Source organism: Brienomyrus brachyistius, chromosome 16 (assembly GCF_023856365.1).
Source record: "Brienomyrus brachyistius isolate T26 chromosome 16, BBRACH_0.4, whole genome shotgun sequence".
Classification (NCBI taxonomy): Eukaryota; Metazoa; Chordata; class Actinopteri; order Osteoglossiformes; family Mormyridae; genus Brienomyrus; species Brienomyrus brachyistius.
In genome coordinates, this window is record NC_064548.1 from 23,583,072 (window position 1) to 23,605,114 (window position 22,043).

Consider the following 22,043-nt stretch of genomic DNA (forward strand, 5'->3'; position numbering starts at 1 on the left):
TTATATTGGCACAGATCTCTCTGCTTGTTTATCACTGTCTGTTTCTTTAGTTACTTAATTCAAAACAATTTCCATAGCCGTATCTTGAAAATCACTAACTTTCGCAACATCTTCTTGATCATCATTCTGAAATCAGACCTACTTTATGAAATCCCAAATCTCCCACCCCATCGATACTTCGTTTCCACCTGAGATCCTTCGTCTGCTTTTGATGTTACAGAAGTGCCCTATAGAATCACTCGCCAATCTCTTATTTAAAATGTAGGGACATATCCAGTACCCCCGCACCCCCCTCCCACCACCACCACCTGTCTCAGAGGAGGTAAGTGTCCAGCACTGGTGGGGGAAATAAATCAAAATTTAACAGCCAAAAAAGTTTTACAAGTCTACTTAAACTCCCAGAATTTAGTCTAGACAGGAAAACTGTCGAATTAATTCTTCTCTGCCAGCTTCCCTTCTGCTTTACGAACTCAGGTTCGCTTAAGAAATATCTATAGTGAATACAGAAACATCTGAGATGATAGATACATGAAGTACTAATTTAAAGAAAAATCATAATACTCATTTTTGTTTATGTTATTAAATTACAGGATAGTGTGAGCCCCGGGAAGAGTTTTTCTGGCAGCGAACAGCACTAGGTGTTTAGGAGGAATCGGCCTCAGGCTCCCCGCTGTCGTCCCATGAAAGCGGCGCGTGCGTGCGTTTCCGGTCGCCGCGGGTGCCGCAGTTCTATTTGTAGAGCGCGTGCGGACGTTGCGCCTTGCGCATCTCCGCGTGCTTTTCCGCGCCGCTCCGCGTGTGCGCGCGCGCTGGGGTGCGTATCTCTGTGGTGTATGTTGCTGTTTGCGTGTGCATGTGCATGCCTGCGTGAGCGCGCATCTCTCCGTGGTCACCTCTATGGCCAGCTGGAACTGCTCGTGCTCCCTCTGCAGTTGCTCCGCCTCCGACAGCGAGCTGGCGTTCACCATGCTGGCGTTCAGCATCGACTCCCCGTTCCGGATCCACCCCAGGACCTGGGGACACAGGAGTGCCGCTATCGGTTAGCATCACTGCCAGCCCTACTGCTCTCTCGAGGTATTTGCATCCCATTTTATTTATGGCCATGGCTGGCTTGTTTTTAAACCTGCCAATCTTACGTAACACTTCCTAAATAGGAACATGAAAAATCAACCATTATCTCAAAACATCTGATTTTTTATTCCCAGCAGCAAACATATTTGAACACATAGAACGGTTTAGCATATTAAAAAGGTAGGAGCTCGGGGTCTCCCAAATGCCCTCTTTTCATATTCATAAATCCCAGAAGATATAAAGCTCAATTCTTTTTCTTACTTTTATAGCTGTAACATTTATGGCTAGAGTAATAATGTTTACGATGCGCGGGAATGATGTAGTAATTAAATAAATAATTGAAATATCATAGACTTGCTCTAGCTGCAGTTAGGGTCTCGGAGATGCATTAATAACTACAAGCGTCTCTGTGGTATTGATTCTCATGCCGACTGGACACAGAAATGCTCATTATAAATGTGCCCCACCCGGTCTGTCCTGTAAACTGTATGTTAAGCAGAATTGCAAGATGAATGTTCCAGTCTCTGGCTTGGAAATAGCGCAATAACAATAAACTAATAGGCACAGTTTTACCCAACTGTGACCCAAGAATTAATTTCCAACTCCTGCTTGCGAGATAAACTCTGGCACTGTGCATTTGGCTAATGTACATAATGAAAGAAGAGAAGTGATGAATAATTTAGGTTTAATATTCTACCCTTTAAAAATATAACTGACAAGATGAAACATTGCCAATTTCTATGTTGGCCATCAATATTTATTTGAAATTGACCATAATGTGCTGACATTATCCAAAACCACTCCTTGTTTGATTGTATTGGTTGTCTTATAAAAATGTAACAATTATTAGAAAAACGTAATTATGAAAAATCTGCCTGGGGTTTGAACCTATAATCACCCGTTTGGCCCTGGTGCACTTTTAGTCCCTTAGCAGGCCAATCTTTTGACTAGTGGTTAAGAAAACACATGTAGTCCTGGAGGAATTTGCAAGCTTTTCAAACAGTGATTTGTCACCTTTGAAAAAAAAAATAAAAAATGATTCCATATCCATGTATGCAGGTCAACAGTACAGACTGTTTCAGGAACAGAAACAGCTGTTTTCACAAGCGCACGGGTCTAGAAAGCTTAATCACAAAACACGCCCGTGACAAAGATCTAGACCCGAAAGCATTTTCCATCGCCGCAGTGTGCCTGGATGTCCTTGGACACCCTTTCTGAGCCTTGACTGGGGCTCAGAGATCTTCTTCACGATAAAACTCAGCCTTCATTAGCCTGCATGCAGCACTTAAGCGGAGATCCCAATGGGCCTCACTTTGCCTCTCAATTATTGCCCAAATGCAATTACTCCGGCAGACAGGAGCCGGGAGGGACTCCGAGCTAACAAAGGAAGCAGCCTTGAGAAGCTATTGTCCTATGTGGCGATGTGTTCATTCCTCACTGTTCATTCCTCTTTCAAAGGGCTTACAAGTTCATCCCCTTTAATCACATATGGGCTCAAATTAATCCAGCAAGTAAAGACCTTCAGGTAAACAAAAAAAAAACCCTCTATCGTTCCAAATTAATATACCAAGCGTTGTCTTTGCAGTAAGTGTCCTCAGTTTGTAAATTGCTTTCCACAGTAACCTTTTCATTATGTTTTTTTAGACTGCAGAAATATTCAATAAATGAAAGATATTCGGCAATGAGGGTCTGAATTATTAAACTGACTTTAATAAGTGATTTCTGGTGCAGAAGGTGACTCTACCAATTTCCAGTTGAAAGTGGGAAGGATGCATGTTTTATTGATCATGTCCAGCGCAATCCAGATGTCCAGCGCAGAGGACAGGGAGACGGTTGGGTCTCTTTCAGGTGGAAACTCGGCAGCCCTCCTCTGCTTTCTGATAATTTCCCTGAGAGTCTGATAAGCCAATCAAATGCCCTGTCACCACCTGAGCAGTAGACGCCCCAAACTTGTTCAGCTGGCCATCAGTGGGAAAAAACGTGCTGGAATGAGAATGAGGTTTTCGATCGGCCCCTTCGCTGACACACAAAGTTTTGGTGAGGCATACTGGGAACTGTAGAAAAGGTTTTCGGACAGGAGTAACACCACGTGTGGGACAGGTAAGTAACTGTGTAAGACAAGCCTACGGGTACTTATAAAACATGTGTGCGGCCAGCTGTAGGACAGGTATGCCGGCAGGTGCACGACACGAAAGGTGTACAGATGTGCAGAAGGACAGCAGGTCCGTGAGGGGGGGGGCAGCCCACCTGTTTGACCTCGGTCTGCAGGTGCCGAAGCTGCACACACTGCTCCAGCCGCTTCTGCATCTGCTCGGCACTCAGGTCCAGCTCGTGCTGCTTCTCGTGGAGGAATTCCAGCAATTCCTGCACCTGGGTGGCCAGGTCTACCTCCTTCTCCCCTGTCAGCTCAATCCCTGAGGGACACACAAAGAAGGACAGTGAAAACCTGCACTGCTCCCTGGAACTGAACTTTAGCAAAGTTGGACTGTAGTTGCCACAGGACAGCGGTTGGATGTAGGATCTATGTTATTTGTTGGTCGAATCCCTTAGACAGCAGAATGATCCTCTCCTCAGTTGTCATCTTACTTCTTTCTTTCTTTCTTTCTTTCTTTCTTTCTTTACTTTGTCCACCCTTTTTCCTTTTTTTGTATTATTCTGTCCTAATGATGTTGCATCACAACACACCCATGTAAAGTGTCTTGGGCCATATTGCTGGGACAAACGAGCATGACTTTTAAGCCCAAAAACTGATCCAGGTGTGTCGGCATGAACTCCTGACCCCAAATGCACCGAACTAGGGGCAGGAATCAAAGCCACTCCCCACCAAGCTGAAGCCACAGTGCTAGCCCAGGGTCCACCACATTGCCATACCTTTAACGCTGTGAAATTGGTAATAGAAAACAGTTATACAGAGGTATATCCTTGCACATTAGCTAGGCGCAAGCTGCCCAGATCATCTGACAAACTCGGGCGGTAAGAGGGGAATCGCTCGTACTGTACGGACTGTGCTCTGCTCTTTCCGCCATGATGAACGGGCGCGACCTTATGGGCCAGCAGCCAAGGGCTTACCATCACCACGAGCACCTGCTTCTAACAATAAAAGGCTCTGCTGCTGGCATCATTTATTCTGTCGTTTTCTTGGAACGGCTCTGGGGCCTCTCCGTCCACCCAGGGACTCACAGGGGACTGTTTGTGGTGCCAGCCAGGAGCATGCCGGATTTCCATGGGTCCTCACTACCTCAGGATCCTCAGTGGAGGAGTTGGCTTCATGCCACAGACATAAACATGGCTGCCAAAGGAGCACCTAGTCCTCATGGAGTTGGATGAAGGTTCACGTCCCACAAAGAGATCAATTCTTATACTATTATCGGCTAAATTTGATGGCTTAACACACAATATCTGCCAAGCAAAGGTGTCAGCTGTAATTACCTTTGTAGTTTTATTTATTTGTCCTATTACTTATAGAGACAGATTTAATATACATAGAATATGAACTCTTTCCATTTGGAAAATAGGACCAGAGAAGGTACTTCCATGTGCTCTTGTCAATGGAAAGTTAGAGTTCTTCAGATACGGGATAAAGGATTTTAAAGGTTTCTCCACTAGGGGGTGGTAAACCTTACACTTTAACTAGTCCGAACATTTTAAGTGCTTTCATTGCTCCTTCCTTTACCCATCCATCCACCCTTGCCGGAACTGCTAATCCAGTTACAGTCCCAGTGACCTGGAACCAATCCTGAGAAGCAAAGCGTATAAGGGGAGGGGCTGACCAGTGCAGCTGATCCTGCTTTAAGTCGTTCTTTAAAGCCGACAGACTTCCTCTGTGCACATATAGCCTGTCCCGCACAAGCTGTTCTCCGTGCTGGTATGTGCTGGTGGGAAATGAGAAGCAGATAATGACTTGAAAGGCTACTCTAATTCATAGTGAAATCTATGTGCATCAAAGAGAAGCTCGGCTAATTGATATGCACCAGCAGACGCGGGCTGACTCGATGCCTTACCTCTCAATTTCGCCACGAGTCTTTGAACCCCACCCACTGATCTTGGTTTGGCTATTTCAATGTAAGAGACACCGAAGAGTCAATGAATGTGACGGTTTGACCATCACTATGGGAACCCCCGCGGTCTCCTGGGGGGGTGGGGAGTCGGGGGGCCTCCCTCTGATGGTAAAAATAACTCCCAGTGTGTCATCCTACCATACAGAGTGAGTAAGAGGATTTTCTGGGGAGGCAGACTTTAAATACCAAACTAATTCCTGAATTATCCCGAGGAGACGTTCCCAACATCTGCCAAAATAAGCACTGAGTATGTCAGAGGGGATCTCCCCACGATTGCCGTTGTCCCAGAGCGAAACAAAGGGACACTGAGCAGGTTCACACTAGGTCTAACACTATTCTAACACCTGCGAAGAACGTGCTTTAAGGGATGTCCGATGTGGAAACTAAATCTGTTAAAAAATGCAATCAAATATTAATCACAGGGAGTCTCCTGCAATAAAACTGTCTTGTCAGTAACAAAGGAATAATGATACATCAATTAAAATATTGATTGTAAATGAATGCGGAGCGCTCGCTTCTCTGCTGAGCTTCTGATGGTGCTTAGGGACACTTCTCAATACCAAGAATGCAAAGATCGTACTTGTGGTCTTGGCAAGACCGATCTTGCTAACTTGCTTTCCAAGAACGAACTTGGGGCAGAGTGAATCATGGGATTGGTCATATTTGGCAGGGATGCAACTGATGCATCCTTGATATTTGGGGTATGGCATGAACAGCATCCAGGGATTTATACCATTTTTTGTACTTCTGTTCTTAGTATTGGAACTGGTCCTCAGCAAGGGAAGATATAAAATGGGTATGCGAGAACAAATGTGTAGTCAAGTACGCATATTGAGATTCACCCTGGGACTCACCTGATGCCTGGACCTCCATGATGTACTGGTGCAGGTCCTGGCCCTGCTGGATGACCTCGAAGGTCATGTTGTTCATGGCCAGCTTCCTCTCCGTGTGACGCTGCAGCCGTTGCTCAGCCGGAGCCAACTCCTCTGCTCCGAAGTCACCCGCTTGCCTCAGGAGGTCCTCGTTCCAGGCATCCAGCTCTGCAGTTACCTACAGAGGTCGATGTTGGCATCTCTTCCAGTCTCAGCCTATTTGACTAAGCGGCCCATGGATGAGACCCGCTACTGCACCCTCAAAACAACTATGTAAACAATGTTCCCTATGAAATATGCTCTGCCAAGCCAAGCTTGTAGACTTAACAAGTCGGCATTCATTTACTTTTAAAAAAAAACGTAGGAACTATATGTTCTGAGAAAAAATTTAATCAGGAGGCAAAGTTATATATAATTTTCGTACCTTTCAACAACTTTCGATTCATCAGCTCTACACCGGCTTTGCTAACAATTTTTCCCAACCCCGTTATAATTCTGGAACTCATCACATAATGTCTTTGAATAAAGAAGAGCCCCCCCTCTGGTGAATGGCAGTTTCACTCGTTGAGTCCTTCAGGTGTCTCACGGAGGAGCATCCGAGTCCCCCCCATACCTCGATGGCGTACTGCTCGAAGATACGCAGCTGCAGGAAGATGTCCAGCTTGATCTTGCGCTCATGGAAGAGCTCCTCCATCTGGCCCTGCGCCTCGTCCAGCTGCTGCAGTACGCTCTCGATGTGCGCGATCGAGCTGTTGTGTGGCATCTTGTTGTGCGACATCGCCGAGTCCCTGTGTCCAGAGGACACACGACATTGTGTGTCAACAATTTGAGAGCAAATTAAACCCAATTAAAGAGACCAATACAATGTGAAGTCAACACTTGAGCAGTTATGGTTGTGTGCTTTCATGGATACAGTGATGTGAAGTCACAGTTGAGGGCTTCCATAGTAACAGTGATGTGAAGTCATAGTTGAAGGCTTCCCTAGTAACAGTGATGTGAAGTCATGGTTGAGGGCTTCCATAGTAACAGTGATGTGAAGTCATGGTTGAGGGCTTCCCTAGTAACAGTGATGTGAAGTCATGGTTGAGGGCTTCCATAGTAACAGTGATGTGAAGTCATGGTTGAAGGCTTCCCTAGTAACAGTTATGTGAAGTCATGGTTGAGGGCTTCCATAGTAACAGTGATGTGAAGTCATGGTTGAAGGCTTCCCTAGTAACAGTGATGTGAAATCATGGTTGAGGGCTTCCATAGTGACAGTGATGTGAAATCATGGTTGAATGCTTCCCTAGTAACAGTAATGTAAAGTCATGGTTGAGGGCTTCCATAGTAGCAGTGATGTGCAGATATGGTTGAGGGTTAGTAACAATGAATGAGTTGATATGGTTAAGTTCTTTCATACTAACAGTAATGTAAATATATATGGTTGAGGTATTTGAGAATAACAACAATCATGGCTTCCGACTGATTGTCATGCTGACAGCTTCCCTGTCGCACACTGACCTCAGCTGCTGCATTAGCTCCTCCCCTTCCTTGATGACATTGAGAGTGGCCTCCAATGTGGCCGTCTGCTGCTGCTGGAACTGCTTGATGAGCTCCTGCACTGATTCCACCGAATCGGAGCACACCTCCTCCAGGAGCTCCTTCTGCAGGTCCTCCATCCATGTCCACAGCTGAGGAGATGTCACAGCAAATTATGTTACTTTACTTTACGTTACTGGTGTGGCTCAGTAGTTTCCCGTCCTTGAAAGGGGGTGCAGTGTGACTTAGTGTGTATTGGATAATTAAGAAGAGTCCTCAGCACCGTTAGAGCTGTGGTTGGAGAACAAGCCCTAGCACCAAGTAAGAAAAACACTATGAGCGAACAGATGCATCATTTTCACATTTTGACTGAGGAGAGCAAGGCATATCCATCGATTATCAGCAGAAGCTCTAACTGAAGATCAGCCAGTGTCATGGTGCTCTAAACTTCAAAAACCTATTAATCTCAACCTTAAATATGGCATGGGAGCTCCGAACGACACGCCACCATGTAGAGCAACTCCTTAAGGGTTAACAAGGCTGATGGAGCTCCACATGCCCGCCGGCGAACTTGACCCGGCCGTCTGTGGACCGTATCAAGTAAACATGACGACATCCGAATGTCCGAAAGCTTTGGCGGCTGCCTCAACATTCAGTCAGCTGAATAAGAAATCCCTTTGCAAAAAACCTTATGCAATATCAGCAACTGTCGGGAGAAATCTAAAGCAGTATGTAAAGAACAGGCTGTTTTGTCTATAAAGCCTCCCAAGAATCAGCAAGACAACATAAACCGACTTTCTGAAGGCAAACACGCAATTGGAAGCATGTACTTCTCACAAAAGAAATAAACAAAATGTATTACATAATTGTTTGAGAATGCAAACTGCTGAATGAGCGAATGACAAACAGTGGATGCGTGACTGAGACCCCTCTGCCTGTGAGCTAAGCAATGGGGTATGGCTCAGAATGCAGGCTCAGTACATGGGCTTGGGGCACAGACTCCAGACACAAGCTCAGGGCGCAGGCTTGGGAGATAGTCACAGCATGCAGGCCTGGGGCTCAGGGTGCAGGCTCCGGGCACAGACTCAGTACAGAGACTCAGGGTGCAGGCTCAGGACGCAGGCTCAGGGCACAGACTCGGGGCACAAGCTCGGGGTGCAGGCCCCGGGCACAGACTTGGGATGCAGGCTTCGTGCACAAGCTTGTGGCACAGGCTCGGGCCCAGGCTAGGGGAAGGGGCTCAGGATGGAGACTTAGGCCACAGGTTCAGACAGAGGCTCAGGATGCAGGCTCTGGGGTGAAACTCTCCGTCCATCAACTAAGCATTTAATCTGAACTCTACTGGTAAATTACAAATTACAAACATTTAAATCTAATCAGTGGCAGATACCGACTATTTTTCAGTATCTGGCGGTGCTGTTGATAGTAATTATGCAGCTTCAAGCAACGACGTTTATCATATCACATCTGATAAATGTAATTCTCATAATGAAAACAGTGCCCTGGTACAGGGTGCTTCAGTATGCTGGTATCTTTAGGTTTAGTGAAATATTCTGAATCATAGGTATCGAACAAACCTGTAACCTATAAATACAAGTAGTTATCTACTGTAGTTAGCTGATTTATAATAAGAATATTTCTCAGGGCTTCAAACCATGATTTGAAAGTCCTAATGGCAGGGTTAAATTTCTTTTTTAAAAGAAGGAATGCAGACAAGAGTGGAAGAGAAATATCGATGCCATTTAGGAGCTTCAGCATAAATACGTCTAAAGAGACACTCCACCAAAATAAATGTAAAAATAAATTCATTACCTGTCAAAAATATGAAAAAAATATGTATTTTTTGTAATATAACAACAACTCTGACATCTAACAGTTCCAAAACATATTTTATAACTGTGTACATCTTATATATTTCTAACATTTTCGAAGGGCTGATCATCAAGTGTGATAACTTTAAGAGTAATATATTTTGATTTTGCACTGTCTGCACTGAATTTTCTTTTGCTATCAAACGCTTGCATTACTGACGGACTACCGTGATTCAGCAGTACTGCAGCCGTCTTTATTGGGACACATTTGTTTTTCAGAGACTCTGAATCGAATTAGAGCAAACAAATTAGTGTTGAAATGTTTATTACTATTGTGAAATTTCAGCAGAGCAATGTTTGCAACGTTACATAGTGTAATGTTGTTTTCGCTAATGTTAAAATAATTCCACACAGCAGAAGGTGAGCATAGTTATTCATCAGGGAGACGGAACATGATTCCTCTGCGTAGAATACCCCTCCACAAGGGTTAATGCTCTTGAAAAGCACTTTCTGTGGTTCCCATAGTAACCTGTCTTCACATCAGTTTCGAGGATATTCGTGATCACAGATGTCAATCTGGAACGCCTCTGTGCCTCTGCGCGCCCAAAGAATCCCACTTATATCTTACACTGATTGCTGCCTTGCCGTGCTGCACAGGGAATCACCCTCGTTTTTCATTGAAAAATATCAGCGTCACACACACAAAAAAAAAAAAAAACTGAAAATGTGATTTACATCAATCAAACTGGGCGCTCAGTTTAAATTTATGTAAGCTTGAGAGCCGGATTACATTTTTATTCAGCTGCAGAAAACACCTCTCTGTTCTGCAGACCCGATTTCCATCCAGATGTTTGTATTTCGCTTTCCTAAATCTCACGCAAACATTTTATGGGAACCGCATTCCAGTTTTGTCTGTTTCTCATTTGATTGAATCTTGAAAAATCAGTAAAAAAGAATCACACTAAAAATACGAAACATTACCCCGCAAATTTTCATTCTGCTGGATCCACATGATAATCGTTTTTCAGATCATTATTCATCAGATATTCTGTACTTTTGCCCCGTTCTTCATCTAATGCCATTCCGAACAATTAATCCACTAATATCTGAATCACGAAGAAATGAATCCTATTCTAACTTCCAATCTTCTTATGATACACATAAAGTCCATTAACAATCCAATTACATTTAGCTGGCATTCAGATCAGACCGATGTGGAATCTGTAGCGAATGTTTCAATGCGGGGGGGCACCAGTAATTACAGGAATAATTCTGAGGTGACTGAAGAATTCCGGCACCACGTCTAACCGCCGCTATATGTGTCTTGCAGCTAAAAGGCTTTTGGCTCTATTTAGCTTCCAATGCAAAGTGATGTCAGGCGTATCTTTGCTAGCATGAGCCTGATGCAGGTTCCCTTTCCCCATCCAGCGGCCACGTCGTTTAAATACTTAATGTACCTGCGCCCATCTGAGCGCCCGTGGACGTGTCGGTCATATGAGGCGCAGTCAGATGCATTCCTGGCGCGTTGCCGCTTTGAGTGTCACGCCCAGCTCGTACGCTCCTCGTGTGTGCCACGCCCCCCTGATTATCCACGTGTGCTTCCCTGATCGTACCCAGCTGTGTCTTGTTATTTTTATTTGATCCTGTCTATTTAGGTCCAAGTCTTGCCTGTGTCCCTTGTCCGTCATTGATGTTCGTCGATGTCTGATGTCTCCGAGCCCCATATCCCTAATAAATCCCCGTTTTCCCCGATCCTGCCTGCTTCCTGCCTGTTTCCTGGCCGAGCGATTACCCGCTTCACTGGCGAACGTGACACGCACTGTTTCACAGATATTTTAAGGGGAATAATTTATCGGGATAGTAATAGTGTGCATGCATTGCTTGTCACACACAGGGACGTGCAGCAGCACACTAGCATGCAAAAGGCCTTAAAGATTATAGTATGAAAGATCATTAATATGTAAATCAAAATATTTTTTAAAATCTATGTCACGCTATGTCAGGATCCTCATCTTCATTACACTTCATTTATTGTATGGCTTTGTGGTAGGTGTTTACTGCAAATGAATAAAATATTTAGTAAAATATTTTGTCCTGCTCCCCCTAGCATCTTATAAGTCTGTCACTCTTAAAGGGAGTGGGAGATGGCACTCTGATTGGTTTATAGCATGTCACACTCCAAACACACCCATAACTAATTACGAGACTTAGTACAACTCATTTGGACCATGCACATGTTACAGTAGATCATTAACAAGCGCCTTTGTCTTCTTCCTTAGACACCTTTCATTTTGTGAAATATGACCCAAAATCTATAGCTGAACTGAATAAGTAGAATAAAATGAATCTCTTAAATACCTCATTACAATAAACATCATTATTACTATGATTTGCACAACAGGAACCCTGCTGTTATGCCCTTGTATTCAATGGTGGTGCCTGACAGCAATCAGTGCCGGAGCGTCTTATTGGGTGCCCCTCAATCTGAACCTTTCATGTGTGGTTCTTTATGATTGGTCGAATCCCTGCAGCACCAGTGTGGGGGCCAACCACATTGAGGGTTCCTGCACACTAAGCAGTTTGTTGTCCTTCAAAGCTAATTGAAACATTATGCACTTGGTATATGGAGTATATCGAATATCAATCATTACAACAAAAGCTGTAGCCATTAGAGACTCCAAACGAGTGGAAGAACACAAAAGACACTTGATGTACAAAAATAGCCCACTTGCTCAAAAAACAGTCAGCAGTTGTTTCCAATCATCATGTGCACTTCCATTATTCCCTCTGCAGCCTGAAATGCTCCTCAATAAGCACAGTGACTGATAAATGACCTAGACAGGACACATAAACTGAGCAACAGTGATTCAGGACCACAGACATGACTCGTTCCACCAGGCACCTGGCCATCACCTCCTGGATTGACACTCGGCCCAGGGGCTGAGATTGGGAGCGAATCCCCCCACCATACGCTTGCCCCGTGGGGGCCAACGCTTCCAGCTATTCCGACTGAGCCCCAGTGACCAAAGAACATGTGGAAACAGCATCCAGTGGCTTCTGAGCCAACACTCTCCCAGAACCTTCCAGAAAGCCCATGGGGTTGAGACGCAGCTGGAAAAGGAGCTGTCATCCAGAGAACCCGCAGAGGTACAGCCATGCGCCAGACCCCCTTTGCCTTCCACAGAAACCATCTTCACTTCTCAGTCTCCTACTCCTCTTACCAACCTCCACCCCTCTTCCTGCTCCCAGTGTCTCTTCCCTTCTGAGAATAAAAATGTCTGAAGAACAAGATGGATTCCATACAGAGGATGCTGCATGCATGATCAATTTAACATATCACCAAAAGAGCAAACCAAACAAGGGATCATTGTAGGCCTGTCACTAGAGATTTTGCACCCCATGAAAGCATGCCATATTCCGCCCCCAAACCCAGACCAATCAAATTACGTTCAGAATTTTTTAGGGCTCCTGTCACTCAGGGAACTGAAAGCAAATTGTAACGGTCTGGTCCTGTGCGGAAGAGAATATTGTGGAAAAACCACAGCAGCTTAAAATAGAGTGGTAACTAGAATCCAAGCACGTCAACTGCAGGACAGAGCCCATGGAATCCGGCATAATCTCACAGCCCAGGCGGCGGATTAACCCCCAACATCCACCATTAACCCGATCCCGTCTATAGGCCAGGGGCTTAGCGTAGTCTGGGTGAGCTTGCACAAAACACCAGCGTCTATAAAAGCATTCTAGCGGAGGGAGAGTCAGCGGGACAAAGACCGATGAGACCGTGTCCCTGAGATTAACAATGTCGGGATGCATCCTCTTAAGGTTCCAGCGGTTTGTCTCAATTAGGGGGCCAGCTGAGGGAGCTGACGGCACATCACTGGGGCATGCGGCAGCCAGTGAAGTACTGCATTAATAAAACGACGTCGAGCAGAGCCGATAACAGGCTCGCCTACTGTCCAGCCTCATCGTCCGACTGTGCAGAGATCAAGCCGTTTAGGGGATTAAGAGGAGGAGTCAAGGAGGTGTGGGGTGGGAGATGGCATTCGGGGGGAGGCAGGAGCTTGAATAGAGGAACGTCAAATACCGTTAGGGTAAAAGGTTACCAAAAAAACAAAGACAAATCAAAGATATAATCAATCCCCAGTTTGAAAGCTGTTCACACATTCAGATATGCATGTATTCAGCTTATGGCAGAGTGCTGCTTGTTAAAGCTTAGGTGCCTTGTGGTCCGGACCGCCCAGTCGGGATAGGGTGAAACGTCGAGGCCAGCAGAACATCGTGCGGGTGGAGACTCACCTCCTTGGTGTGGGTGTGGAAGGAGACCGACATGTCCAGGAGGAGCTTCCTCTGCTCCACCCTGCGCACAAAGTCCTGGATGCGTACTTCCAGGTGCCGGGCCGCCTTGTAGATCTCCTCCGGGTCGCACTCGCCCGTCTGGGCCAGTTGCTCGGCAGCCTCCAGCAGTTTGTCCGCATTGGTGTATGTGTTCTGCACAGCCAAGTAGCACTCATTAAACCCCATCTCCTCCACCTCCTCCGATTCTCGGTTGGGTCACACACCCAACGGGCTTCCTATCATAAAATCCAGGGCCCTAACCTCCATCACAGGGGCATCTCAAAAAAAGCCAGAGGAATGGGAGACCCAGCAACTCGGGTAATTAAGTGAATCTCATCTTAGCATTTCATGCCAAAATCTGTCTGCACAGTTACACCCTGGTGGGTTTATCTGACACTAAGCACATTACTTGCTGTTAAAAATAGATTTACCTATTCTTAACTAATCTGGCATCCTATGGTTTTCGGCTGTCTGAAACAAGCAGAGTGTTATTTCTGGAGGAATTCCTTCTCAGATGAACCATATAGCACAGCCAGCAAGGGACCTTGATCCTGGGAATGTTTACTGAAAGGATCATGTCGGATAAAGGAGGTTCAGACAGAAACATCTGAGCAATACTTGCTTGATTAGCTTTGAACCCCCCGGATCTGCCCCACCAATGTCATGTGAGTGCCTTAAGCCGGAGACAGAACTGACCCCATTTGTGTTCGCTGTGACGATCGTATGGACTTTAGACACAGGCTCCTCCCAACAGTGGGTGACACCGTCACCCCCTTGGGTGTTTGAAAGCCTCCATTCCCCAAGGCACATTAAAGCCAATGAGTCAACTAACATCCCATGTCGAGATGAAGCTGCTTTTCAGTATTTCACTCATTTCAGAGTTTGACTCTTGTCCTAGATATAACCCAGTTTCCATATTCATTATATTCATGTTTAGGCTTTAGACTTTGGACTTGTACAGCCCCTCCCACACTTAGTAATGACCCTGTCTCTGGTTTTTAATATGTTCTTACATATTACCCAACTAGACTTTAGTCCCACCCGCAGCTAAATGACCTGGACATCCTCTACACCAGGGGTCACCAACCTTTTTGAAACTAGGACTTTTGCTACTTCACGGGTACCGAGCCATACGAAGGGCTATCAGTTTGGTACGCTCTTCTTAAATAACAAATTTGCTCAATTTACCTTTAGTTATATATTATTATTAATGATTAATGATACTCATCTATGTCAAGACACTGATCACGTTTATGATTCAACAATGACTTAAGGTGGGAAACAGATAATATCGATATTCAGCTTTAAACTAGTTTACCTAAACTTATCTAAACTTCATGTATAATAAACATGTTTTAAATGCTTTTTATTTTAGATATTGTCATTTTCAAATCTATATAAATGCAGATGTGATTAAAGAAGAATAGCAACAGGATAAAATTAAATTTTAGATGCTGCTCACTGGTGAGTTGTGCTATTTTTAGAACAGGTCCGCCAGGGTGACTCGTGGTCCTTGGGGGCGTCCTGGTGCCCAACCTCCGCCCAACCTCCCACCTCCAAGGTTCCTCAGGGACCCATAATGTTTGCTTTCAGCTTCAACCCATAATACCTGCTGAACTTTGCCTTCATCATTATTATTCTGCATGCTTCCATGTTCCAGGAAGTCAGATATTCAGTGATTCAAGCGAACTGCTTCACGTCTCCTTTAATTAATGCCTCGGTCAAGATGAATCATCACTGCACCTTCTGTTACCTGAATCTGCTCAGGGCTGGTCATCAAAGAGAAATCCGTCTATGCTGGGAAGGCTGTGTAGCAACTATTAATCAGCATTGGGGATAGGCATCCGGCTGTCCTACAAGCAGTTTACACTCCTGGAGTTTATGTTTATACCGGCGTCAGTGCTGAGGAACAAAACTGTTCTTCAGTTGTCTGATGTCTTTAATCATCACACCCGGCTATGTTAGTCATTTCCATTATTTACAAGATGTCAGCACTTGTTGTCTCTACTATGTCTGCTTAAATACAGTACAGAAAAAACAGCTGATGGTGACATCCTGGGTTAGAGTAAAATTAATGGTGAGTCGATTCACTCTCCTCATCTACTTCCTGCCCCCATACTCATGCCTACCTGATTTTCACTCATCCCCTAGTAAATGCACCCAGACTTCATTAGTCCGTGACACGAACCGTTCCGGTTTCAGGTTTCATCGGTTCCACCCCTGTTGTTTTTAATTCCACCTCTCTGACTTTGCTATAAAAGCTTCCACCCCCCCGAATAAAATCCCTGCTCCCTGAGTCATGTGACTCTGTTTTATACTCACTCAAACTCCGCTGGAACAGAAACTACGACGACTTGCTTTAAGGCACAAAAAGTAACATTATTAGCACAGTTTGGATGTTTTTATATCTTGGAATTAACCGCATGTCTGTATTAAGTTCCAGTCCTGACAAATTGTGGCGACCATTGTTATTAATTTTTTCTTTATTTATTTACTTGACAGTCTGAGATATCAGCTGTATAAGTCTCACTTCTGGAAAGTCCATGTACGCCTTTTCCACATGAGTGAACAGGTCCTCTTGGCTACGGCTGACAGATTAGGATTTATGTATCTTTACTAACTGAAATCATGAGCTGGTTAACTGCCTGAACTCATCCGTCTTTGGAGCTAATTGCCCTGGACTTAAATAAATCTGTGTCACAGAACAGGCGGGCCACACGCTAACTTGTTACAGTGTATAAGCTGCCTCTGTCATGTTTGCAGCCATAGTCTTCGATCTGTCCATCCATCCCTCCATCCATCCATCCATCCATCCATCCGCTAGGCATTATCCGGTATAAGGAGGCAGTAAATGTAGCGCATATCCCAGGCAGCACGAGGTAGAAGATTCTGAATAGGATGGTGGACTTTCTCCACTTTTTAGACAGGTGCTTTACACCCAGATCACTGTACTATAAAAATCATAAACAGGTCTTTGTGCATTTAAAGGGTCATCCCACATTACCAATGTTTACATGTTTTTGTACCTGATTGTATCCTGCAGCATTAACAGCAACAACAGGTTCAATTCTGAGACTTTCAAGCAGGCTTTTGCAAAGAAAAGGGACATTGAGTTATTTGCAGAGGCCCACACCTCAGTCACACAGCGATTTCTGACATCAGGAATAATGAAATCCGGTGTCTGCTAGCTACATTTTCCTCCCCAGTCAATAGCCTGTGAATTCAAGCCAATTGCACAAACGTCAGTCACCTGTGAAAAGCAGTATGTGTGTGTGTGTGTGAACATTTGTACCACAAGTCAAAGCAGTTAAAAAAAAAAAAAAAAAAAAAAACTGAATCATAGATTACTTTGCTACGATTGAGATCTGAGACCCCGGTATGTCAGAAGTGTTGTGGACCGTCAACCGCATCTCCCTTCAAAGATTTTTCTACAGTGTCATATGCAAGCAAATTGTATGTTCTTCTGTGAAACATAGCTGGCGCTCTCACTAGCTGGCAAAGAACTGAGAGGCTCCATCACAGAGGAAGTGTTTGAAAAAAATACATTAAGTGGAACGGAAATGAGTCCTACAATGCCCAAAGGGACATGTACTACAGAGTGTAATGTATAAAGATACATTACTTGGCTAGATCGATGATTTAAACCTCCAGTGCCCAGAGACAGAATTCAAATGAGATTCTTTTGTGTGTAATCCCTCAGCGGGTTACAGAACAGAACTACTCTGTGACTTTGATTGGGAAGGTTAGCAGGCTTTGAGTGCATTTGTCGCTAATTGGTGTTGTCTATTAGATCAGACAACCTCCTGCACCAAACGCTTCAGCCCACAGCCAATGAATCATGCCTATTAGAGCCAAAGAGATTCCAGATGTTTCTGCCTATAGATGTTTAATATGTAAACTATCTTAGTTTTTTAATTAAAAGCTATGCACCCACAAAGATGGAGGTGAGTGTATTGGGTGAAGCAGGACTGCTGGATAGCCTACTTAAAGAGGCAGGCCCCAGAAAATGAAAGGTATGATGTTATACGTATACCCCACACCAAGACCGTTGGTTCTGGGACCCCATTGCAGGTGGGCTGCTCGAGGTCCACATCTCACCTGGGCCACCTCTTCGAAGTCATCATGGCGCTTCTGCAGAGCCCGCGCTCGATGTAGCGACTTTCCCACGCCCGTGTGCTTGCTCAGGAAAGCCTCACCATGATTCTCGATCCAGTCCAGCACCTGCAGGGGGGGGGCGAGGATGAGGTGGGACACAGGTGTTATCTGCCATATGGAACTGTCGGAGAACCTTACGTCCAGCCTTGGCATAAGATGAGAGACTTGGTGAAAGACTGAGGAGTGGATCCAGTGAGCACTGAATGAAACTGAGGGGGATTCCCGCTTGTTGTGTGATGGTTTCTCTCAAGGGGTTCTGATAATTGTCCCTCCCCGGGAACAGATGTTTAGCTGTACAGCATGAGGGGTCATTTGTGGTCAGTGGTCATGGTAGCTGTTGACTAGAGTCAAGAATTTGATGGCCTTTATCTCCTGAAGGCTGTACTGCATTCCCAGCAGAGACGAGGTGGACCAAGCTTTGTGAAGGAGTAGCAGGAAGCAGCCTCTGTGCAGAAGTAAGGCTCTCAGAAACGTAAAACCTACAGTGCAGAAGACCATTACGCTCGGAAAGTACTGATTTAGCTCAGCCCTGGGGCCTTGAGGGATTGTAAACACTTCCATGAACACTGTAATGTGACTTAAACCCACCCCCTAAAAAAATCTGTTCGTGTTTAACATTTTTTTTTAAGGAAAACAAGCGAGTAGGACGCCGCAGGGGAAGCATTTCAGGAATCCCAGCCACAGCTTGCCAAAATGACACGTTTTCCTTTTTTCCTCCTTATCCCGCATCCCCAGATTCCCAAAGTGCAATTTGTTCTGACCTTCAACTGAAGGTGTTGCCCCCCCCCCCCCCCCCCCCCCCACCACCCAAGCTAGTGAGGTGTTCACAGAGCAACGTGATTTCCAGCTAGTGAATGAGGATGACTCCGAGGGGGCGACAATAAACCATCAGGAATGTAAACAGCACAACCTTAAACGCAACGTCGGGGTTTAATGTTTACACATGAGCTGGGCGCTCAGACCCGGGGGGGCTGTTCTGGGTCAGCATCCTATTTACAAACAATGTGCAGAAAGTACACAAGCTGCTCAGTCCACACGGCCGTTATAAACCTCAAAAAATCCAGGCGAAATCATAAATCATCATTAATGCCTAAGCAGCAGTCGAATACCCGTGCGGCAGAACTGCAGCAACATTGAGTTCATTTTACACGATGTGGCTTTTATTTCATATTTCACTTCAGAATAAAAGTGGGGGGCAATCGTTAGACAGTCTGGGGACGCCATGACGCCTAGGTCTCAGAGAGGTGCTCTCCTCTGCTCGTATAAGCAAAGCAGTTCCCAGAACCTGAGAGGACACCTTCCTCGTGTTGTGAAATGAGATGAACACTTCAGCGTTGGCTGTAGGAAGTGGAGCAAAAGTATCCTGCCAGGTCTGCATGCCTGATGCTTCCAGAAGGGGATTAATTCCACCCCGTTGGGGATCTGGATTCCACCATTAAAAAGGTTTAAATCCACCCTGTTAGGGATCCAGATCCCACCATTAAAAAGGTTTAAATCCACCCTGTTAGGGATCTAAATCCCACCATTAAAAAGGTTTAAATCCACCCCATTGGGGATCCGGATCCCAGCATTAAAATGGTTTAAATCCACCCTGTTAGGGATCTAGATCCCACCATTAAAAAGGTTGAAATCCACCCCCTCGGTGATCCGATCCCACCCTCTCCAGAACCCTCCGTTCTGATCAGTGCGTTTGGGCCATGGGAAATTTTTGCTGGGTCTCCCTCAGGAAGATCCAAAGCAGAGTATCCTCTGTCTGGATAAGATTCCCCACTTCTCCTGACAGCACCTCACTCCAGCCAGAAATACACAAGGGCGTTAGTGAATTAGCCCCGCCGAGACCCCGCCCCCCAGGCTGGGATATAAAGGGCAACGTTGTCTGCCCGCAGGAATTCTGCAGCAAACAGAGTGATGGCAAACGAGAATCAGACAGTAATGAGCAACATCACTACATGGCAACAAAATGTCACCTCGAATGCCTCAGCCACATGTATCACAGCCCCCCCCCCCGAACCTGCATTTCTTATTACAGGAGCCCACAGCTCCCCCCCCCCCCGAACCTGCATTTCTTATTACAGGAGCCCACAGCTCCCCCCCCCCCGAACCTGCATTTCTTATTACAGGAGCCCACAGCTCCTGAAATTGCCTATTTTGTCTGCAGGTTCGCCACCTCAAAGGGAGATTTGCCCTAATTTGATATCTTTCAGCACAGCACACAGTTTCTGAAGCATCTCACCGCTCCGACGGCTTAACGCACCTCGCTGGCGCCTGCTGGTGGCACACACTTTCAGGAAAATTACATTTTTTGCACAAACCTGGGGATCAATCGAGGTCCAGGTGTCAGCCAAGCACCACTGTGGTGACACTAATGCTCCTAACCCAGTGGAGAGGTTTTTACACACTGGCATTAACACGCATTTCATGCACCATGCAAAGACAGCCAGACATCTCACATACACTCCCTGGCAAAACTACACGCAGTATACACACGCAGCACGCAGTATACACACTCACGCTGTGATATATAATACACAAATGTACTTCCTGCACTCACACACTAAGGCACAGGATCACATGATACTGCCTGCTCACCTGAAGCACCCTCAGTATTCATAAGCCTAGTAATTATTCGTCAAGTTAGGAGAGCAAAGTCAACCGCATCCCGGTCCTCCATCCCCAGTGCAGGCCAGGGTTTCTTCAGCTCCAGTTCTTGATTTCGGCACTGGGGGCTAGCACGACCCCACTGAGGACCCCCATCCCTGTACACTCAAACCCAGCCTCGCTCCACCGTTCATAATCAGGACTTGGGGGAGGGGGGGGGGGGGGGATATTAATCATGCCAAAATACAGCACTGCTGTGTCACAGGAGATATTTCTGTGTATTTGAGGAAATTACTGACAAAGTGCCTTTTTGATTAGACAGCCGTCGTGATTCCCGTTTGTACGCCTACTCAGTGCAGGGAGGTGGTGAGTCTGGGGATTGTCTCAGGAAGCACTGAGCACGAGGCAGTGGGCATGCTGACAGTCCATTGCAGTGATCACACACACACACACACACACACACACAGAGTCGTGCACTCATATCATTTTGGGGACCACTCATCCATTTCTATGGGAAACATGCTAATGCTAATTATGACGACCTTACCCCCTACCCAGCCCTAACCATAACCATCAGTAACCAAACAAAATACGAGACCTTTGGCATTTTTTTGCTTTATGCTTGCAGTCATGGATCTTTGTGGGGACCTGAAAAAAGGTCCCCTCAACGTCATAATAACAGGTTTTTATCACATTCACACACTATAGGCAAATTGAAGAAACCACTTCACAGTTTTGTAGGAAACTAGTTTACATCGACGCAGTGAGATCTGCACATGGATGGACTGGGAACCAGTGGATGAATTTAATCTATAACTGGGAAGGAGGAAGTTTTCCTCCATACTGCCTCCCTCCCCCCCACCTGGTGACTCAAGCACAGTGTTTTTCAGCTGCAATATAACATCAGCCTGACACTCCAGCCATGATGTATGAGTCTAGCATTGGGGGACTGACCCAGTGAAACACTGGGATCAAACCTATTTAATACTGGTCCTTGAGGGCCCTTTGTTTGCTTTCGTTTCATTATTACTCTGCAGTCTCTTGGATGTTAAGGGTGGGTATTTCATGTACCTTCTCCACCTGCAGGTCCTGGAGTAAATCAAGCGAAAGGAGAAGGGAACTGGCCTAAGCCCCCCCCCCCCCCCCCCCCCTACCTGCTGCACGTCCTGCTGGAAGACGCAGAGCTGCAGCCGCTGGTGCAGCCGGACCTTGCGGTGCTGCCAGATGCCCTCTAGGCGGCGCTGGTGGTGCAGCACCTCATGCACCACGTCCAGCACGCAGTGCACCGCCTTGGAGTAGTTGGCCGTGGCCGTCAGCGACTCCGAGTTCCCGGGGCTCAGGGGACGCTGCAGGACATCCAGCAGCGCCTTGCCGTCCTGACTGACCTGGGGGGCGCATAAAAGACACGCCATTCATACACCAGATTTAATTAAATTAAACCACGTAGGCCGCCGCACAAAGGAAACGAGCGGCAAAACAATAACGGGACATTTTCAATGAAATGGGTAACAATGAAGAACAAAGCCTTCATCCATCCTTCCTGTTCTGCTGACGGCCGAACGGGAACAATGCATGGAGGACATGATATATAATACAAACAAGACAAGAGGCACGCTGACATTCAG

General features: G+C 45.8%; 1 protein-coding gene across 4 annotated transcripts in view; it reads right to left on the reverse strand.

Annotated features, from left to right (window-relative positions):
- LOC125710259 (kalirin-like) overlaps positions 1–22,043 on the reverse strand; it is a 143,655-nt gene that overhangs the window by 60,108 nt on the left and 61,504 nt on the right. For all 4 annotated transcript variants that reach the window (XM_048979810.1, XM_048979811.1, XM_048979812.1 and 1 more), the window contains exons 9-16: positions 21,573–21,803; positions 17,764–17,886; positions 13,627–13,818; positions 7,502–7,671; positions 6,615–6,789; positions 5,984–6,179; positions 3,319–3,485; positions 894–1,013 (exon numbers count right to left, since the gene is read on the reverse strand). In XM_048979810.1, coding sequence (XP_048835767.1) covers positions 894–1,013; positions 3,319–3,485; positions 5,984–6,179; positions 6,615–6,789; positions 7,502–7,671; positions 13,627–13,818; positions 17,764–17,886; positions 21,573–21,803 — 1,374 coding nt within the window. The remainder of the gene's footprint in view (positions 1–893; positions 1,014–3,318; positions 3,486–5,983; positions 6,180–6,614; positions 6,790–7,501; positions 7,672–13,626; positions 13,819–17,763; positions 17,887–21,572; positions 21,804–22,043) is intronic.